The sequence below is a fragment of the Pygocentrus nattereri genome, chromosome 9, assembly GCF_015220715.1.
Source record: "Pygocentrus nattereri isolate fPygNat1 chromosome 9, fPygNat1.pri, whole genome shotgun sequence".
Lineage (NCBI taxonomy): Eukaryota > Metazoa > Chordata > Actinopteri > Characiformes > Serrasalmidae > Pygocentrus > Pygocentrus nattereri.
The window spans coordinates 8,430,904-8,436,903 of NC_051219.1; the positions used below are offsets into that span (position 1 = coordinate 8,430,904).

The window sequence follows — 6,000 nt, forward strand, 5'->3', positions numbered from 1 at the left end:
ATCAGACGGTCTGCCCTACGGCGGATTTTCTGCTTGCATCTCAGCATCGCTGTTCCCGCCCTCACCGCTGCGCCCCAGAACACTGCTCCTGTCAAGTTCTTTCAAAGTTCTTTAAAGATGGAGCCTATTTACAAGATAAATACTTGTATTTTTATTTATTTAACTTATATTTAAAAGTGTGCTCTTCAGCTGTTGTTCGATTCTCTGTTGATGCCGCCATGTTCTCGAATCCTTGCCAGCACACAATGAACCTTGGGATTTGTTGGCTGACGAAGGATACAGTCGTTAAATCCTTCATTAACGTGGAAAGAAAGGATATATTTCTCAGCTGTATGAAGGAGCCTTCAAAACGGGCAGCCTAGTCACCCAGCCTTCAAATGCAGTCTCTGAAGGATGCAGCCCCTGAATTGGGACACACTGTTTAATGTGAACGCTCAGAATTCAGCGTTACCATGGCAGCAACGCTGAACAGACGTTTAAGCTTTTAAATGGTGGAAAAGCAGCTCATCTCACCTTTTTCTCCTCCGTCTGGCTCTAATAATGAAGCTGAGAGCTGATCAGAGTTAATGATCTTCTCAGCGAAGCTCGTTCTGCTCGTTAGTTTGTGCTGATGATGCGGTGATTCAGTCACGTGACGTTACTGAGCAGGAGGAGCTCATGAGGGTCAATTCAGGACACCAGTTCATCAGATTTGAGTCACTTGTATTGTGAACTCTGTCTCTCTGTGTGTCTCTGTGTAGGTGACTCTGCCTAAAATAGACTCCAGTGGTGAATACAGCCCTCTGAAGTTCAGTCTGAGGGAGAGTACAACTAACATTACTGCAGGTGAACGAACACACACACACACACACACACACACACACACACACACACACAGCTTTTCAGAATGTTGTCAATATAAATGACCTTGTTTTCTCTGTCAGTCGGCAATAACTGAACATTTTAAAGCTCAACCAGGTTTATTTAAATTAAACAACATCACACATGTAAATATCTATGACGGTATTAGTGACCGTGCCAGTTTAGGAATAAAGCCAAAGCTTGACCATTTAATCCTTTTGTTGTGATGTCAGAACTCATCAGCTCTCAAACTTTTCAGCTGCTTAGACCACGTTTGGACCAAAACAGTTCTAATATGAGCTTTTGACAACAGTTTGGAACAGAAAACATCACAAATCATTATTTAAAACCTGCTCTTTATAGCAGAGACGCAAGCTGAGAGAAAGATGAGCACAACTGAAGAGCTGCTTTTACTTAAAAACCTCTGCAGATATTTTTCCTAACTTCTCTGGTCAGTAACAGGGGGAATAAGGCAAACCGTCGCCAAGCACATATGAGCAGCTCACACACATATGTGACCCCAGCCTGGCCTCTCAGTGCAGTGGGCCTGAACATGGCCTGTGTTATAGAGCGTCTGTGAGGAGAAGCTGCGCTTTGTCTTTCAGATCACCTCCTGCTTTATGAAGTGAAGCCGAGAGAGGCTCCATTATTACTCCGCTCATTTCAGAGGCTCACTGGAGCTTAACTTCATACATACCTCCCAGCCTCACAGCTGCTGATCCTTACTGACCCACACTGTCCTTAACGCCTATGAAGTCCACCAGTGCAGCATCTGAGCACTCAGACAGATGTTCTAGCTAACAGGTGCTCTAAGTAAACGAAGCCCTCGGGTGTTCCTGGTATAGGAAATAGTCAGAAGCACGTACGTGTTCCAGTTCTCAGGTGTTATAGCTAACCCTGGTGATCGGTAAGATGTTCCTGCTAATAAACACTTCTAGCAAATGCAGGTGTTCTTGCTAAAGTGAGCAATCAGAAAGGTGTTCTAGCAACCAGAACACTCAAAAAGGTGTTCTACACACCAGAGCTCTCAGAGAGAGATATGTTATACTTACCGGAAACACCCAGAGAGGTGTTCTAGCTAAAGCAAGCAATCAGAGAGATTTCCTAGATAGCACTCACAGAGGTGTTCCAGCTACCAAAGCACTTAGAGACATGTTCTAGCTACCAGAGCATTCAGCGAGGTGTTCTAACAACACCAAGCAATTAAAGAGGTGTTCTAAATACCAGGGTTGTAACTACTCAGAGGGGTGTTCTAGGCAATGCAAGCAATCCGAGAGGCATTCTACTTAATGGAGGTGCTCAGAAAGGTATTGTAGCTAAATGATGTAATCAGAGGTGTTGTAGCTGAAAGAGGCACTAAGTGTGGTGTTCTAGCTAACTGAAAGGTTCAGACGGGACTGCGCTGCACACACCGCACACTTTGTTCATGTACTTTTACAGCTAAAAACCAGAGCGTAACCCAGCACAGTGCTTTAAAAACACAGTGTCCTTTACACACATATGCACGTACAATACACTAACACACATTCATACACACCCAAAGTAAGCAGTGCCCACCCAAATCCCTCAAATCAACATAAACCCCACCCTGTCCTCACACACAGGGGGCTTTGTGAGACCCCACACCCCTTCTTCACTTTACCTAGCCTGCTTCCACCTCTGCACTAATGTGAGAATACACAAACAGTGTCGGTAAAAGGGTCAAATGCAGGTAAAGTGCCGTGCACAAAAAACAACACAAGTACAGCAGAGGCCACCGTAATTGGTCAGAAAATTGTCCGTAAAATTTCGTTTGCTGTGCAAGATATAATTTTTATACACATGCTCTAAACAATGAATCGTCATTCCAATAAATTACAGAGATAATTTGCGTTTGGGGTCTAAAGCTCTCCTAAAAAGGAAAAACTGCCTTCACACTCTTTGCTTTTAATTCTGTCCACACTCTTAATCTAACACACCCGGAGGTCACAGAGCCTAACAGACGTAGCCATGGTTCTCTCCAAGTCAACTCATTTTACAAGTGCACTACTTTAACAACCGTCCCAGGTTTAGAAACTCAAGCTATGATTAATCTTTAAGTGTGTGCACATGAAGGTGTGGTGTTTTACAGGGTGATTCAAAAAGATTCATCCCATTTCAAAGCGCCATATTTTTACAACCGCGAGGCGCCTATATGAACCAATCACATACCAAGGAGGGAGTCATAGAGTGTCTGACCGTCAGTGGAAGATGGCTCCCTTCAGTCTGTGAGGAGATGTGACCCCTGAGCAGAAAGAGTTCTGCACTCCTCATTTCAATAAGAGTGAATCCGTCGTAACTGTGCAGCGTGATTTTCGTGGGCTGCTTTGTTCTGTAATGATTTGTATGTGAAATAAGTAATTTTGAAATTGAGTGAATTTTTTAATCACCCTGTTATTGTCAATGCAGGAATAAAGCTGTTTATCTCCAGTAAAGAAGTTGGAGAATGGAGAAACTTTTTATTCTAAGTGATATTTCTGGCCATTTTATTGGTCCATTAATCATAAGATTTAGTCACAATGTAAATGTGAAGGACAAGTGCCAATTTCCGATTATGTCATAAAAATGAAAAATTGACATAGAAAAAATTGACATGTAGATATGAGGTATCATCCCAGTGATGGTATACATAGACATAAATATGCCAAAAGTAAAGCATAAACTGCATAAAGCAACATCATCACTACTGTCACTGGGTTAGCAGTGCTGCTTGTGCCATTATAATTTATTTATAACAAATGAATTTTGAGTGTATTTAATTGCTGGTAAGCGCTTCATATTGTTTGTTTATGTGGTATCTTCTCTGTTCCTCTATTTTTGATATGCTTGTAGTAGCCTTCTTCCTCAGGGGCTGAACTGAAGGCACTCCTTTTCTTGACTTGCAGCAATTTGCTACAAAAAGGTGACCTCTGGTAGGTCTCTGATTGGTCAGAAGCTCACGCTGATCAGGTCAAGACTTGATTAAGATATCTTCTCCTGGACTCAACCTGCCTCAGAGCAGGTCAGGCGTGCGGCATTAGTTGCCACTATGGCAACACGTCCCTGTTAAAAGTGATCCACCATCGTAAGACAGAAGATTCAGTGTTAGATGGAACTCAGCTTGAAGTTGGCTGGCTAATCAGAGGTCCTTAATGAAAGAGGACTGTGACTGAGGTTGATGAAGCCTTCAGGAGTGTCTGTATGGAGGAATCGGGTGGATCCGAACTCATTAACAGTTACTATGCTCTCTGTTGCCACAAACGTTTAGGAAAAGCCTTTGTTCTGTGTTAATAATGTTTCTGTCTGTTTACCTCGTAGTTGGCCTGTTTTTGTGCTAAATGAACTTTTGTGTCCTCTCGATCCGTCTCTCTGTCTCTGTCATAGATATGTTCCTGTCCGGAGCAGAAAGGGCGGAGGTCCCTGAGTATTCTCAGCTCCGTGTGCCCTCTGCCAAACACCAACGGCAGCTGGAGCACATCAGCACCAAGTTCTATGTGGGCACTGAGGTGAGTGACCCTCTAAAGAGAGAGAGAAACACATTTAATGAAACAGCAAAGCAAAACTTTTAAAAAGTTTAGATGAACTAATTAGTGTTACTCCGCACCCCTCTACGCCGTTCATCATCGGTCAGTGTCTGACTGCAGGAACACTGTGTCCAGCTCTTGTTCTGCTGTTGGTCCTTTCTCAGTGTAGCAGTGACAGTGACATGGTAGTGTGTGTGGTGCTGGTGTGAGTGTATCAGACACAGAGGTGCTGTTTTTGTTTATGTTTATTTTTTCCTCTCAGGATGGAGAACTTGTGTACACAGACTGGAGGCTGGAAAAGGACAGCGACTCAGGACGGCTCTTCAGTAAGAGAACACAAGAGAGCACACATCCACACTTAAGTCCAGTGCAGAACACCATAACGGCGATGTTGTGTTGCGAAAAAGAAGCATACTTCACCCTTTGATGCACAAAAGTGTCCCAATTGGCTTTTTATCTTCTATATTTGTGAATACATTCATTTCATCCTTCAGAATTCCATAAATCAATTAACTTGTTTTCGATGATCACAAATCCTTATTTTGGTCTTGTTTTTTTACCTCTCGATTAAAAATCACTGTTTAATCCGCGCTCTTCTAATGCTCAACATGGGTGAAGAATGCATGGCTGAGAGTCTTTCTTTCCATATCTGTGAAAGAAGTGTATTTTATAATCGAGTATTCCAGCTGTTCATTATTTTGTTTCGATGACCACAAATCACAGTTTTCATTCTTCTTTTGCTTTGGGAACAAAAATATGTTTTGTGTTGCTACATCACTTTTACACACTTGGGTCATAAATGACCCTGGTGTATGCAAGTGTTGTTAAAAAAAAGGCAAATAATAATAATTTTGTTAAAATAATGATTTTAGCAGTGATAATAATATATTTATTATTTGAAATGTGTCACTTTGTTACACATGTAACATGACGTATCACACAAACAAGATATTTAATGGTGAAATGCATTGATTTGAGCGGATACAGCGAAGAAACACTGAGCCATGCATGAAATACTTCACTTCAGCTACTGTGGTAATGGAGCGGCCTTTAAGATGGTGTTGAGGTTCTTCCCCACAGGGAAGCAAAGGTTTTAAAAGGGGTGGATAATAAAAGAATTCTGTTACTGATTGACTTGCATATCCAAGCTGAGCTCCATTGAAATGAATGTAAATGTATGCATGATGTGCTCTCAAACCCCTCGTGTGATTCAGCCTTTAGAGCATTGATGTCTTTGTGATCAGCGATGCTGGTCTGTGATCGAACATCATGACAAGAAAGCTCCCTCAGACCACCAGCCTGAGGAAAAAACACTTGACTGTGAACCATGAAGTCCATTAGCTGTGATGGACGTCATGGACAGCAGCATCATTTAAAAGAGCCACTCAAAGTCCATCGGAGTCCGCGGTCAGTTCTGGCCTGAGTTTGGTGTTGCTGTTCAGAGTCGGCTGGTGGAGAATAAAACAGTGCTCACATTGTCCGATGCGCAGTGCAGTCAGGCTCTGTGACGACGCAGAGACTGTGGTTTTTCAGAGCCATTAGAGAGCTTTAAGACCTGAATTGGATAATGGTAATAAAAGGAGGAAGAGTAAGCTGACAGCGTTTGGCAGGAAGCATGGCTGATTTGACTGGAAGCTGT

General features: G+C 42.5%; 1 protein-coding gene across 2 annotated transcripts in view; it reads left to right on the forward strand.

The window, feature by feature from the left end:
• The window catches only part of dnai3 (dynein axonemal intermediate chain 3), a 40,576-nt gene that overhangs the window by 26,920 nt on the left and 7,656 nt on the right, over positions 1 to 6,000 (forward strand). For both annotated transcript variants that reach the window (XM_017721117.2, XM_017721118.2), the window contains 3 exons: positions 741 to 825; positions 4,222 to 4,343; positions 4,624 to 4,687. In XM_017721117.2, the coding sequence (XP_017576606.1) occupies positions 741 to 825; positions 4,222 to 4,343; positions 4,624 to 4,687 (271 nt within the window). The remainder of the gene's footprint in view (positions 1 to 740; positions 826 to 4,221; positions 4,344 to 4,623; positions 4,688 to 6,000) is intronic.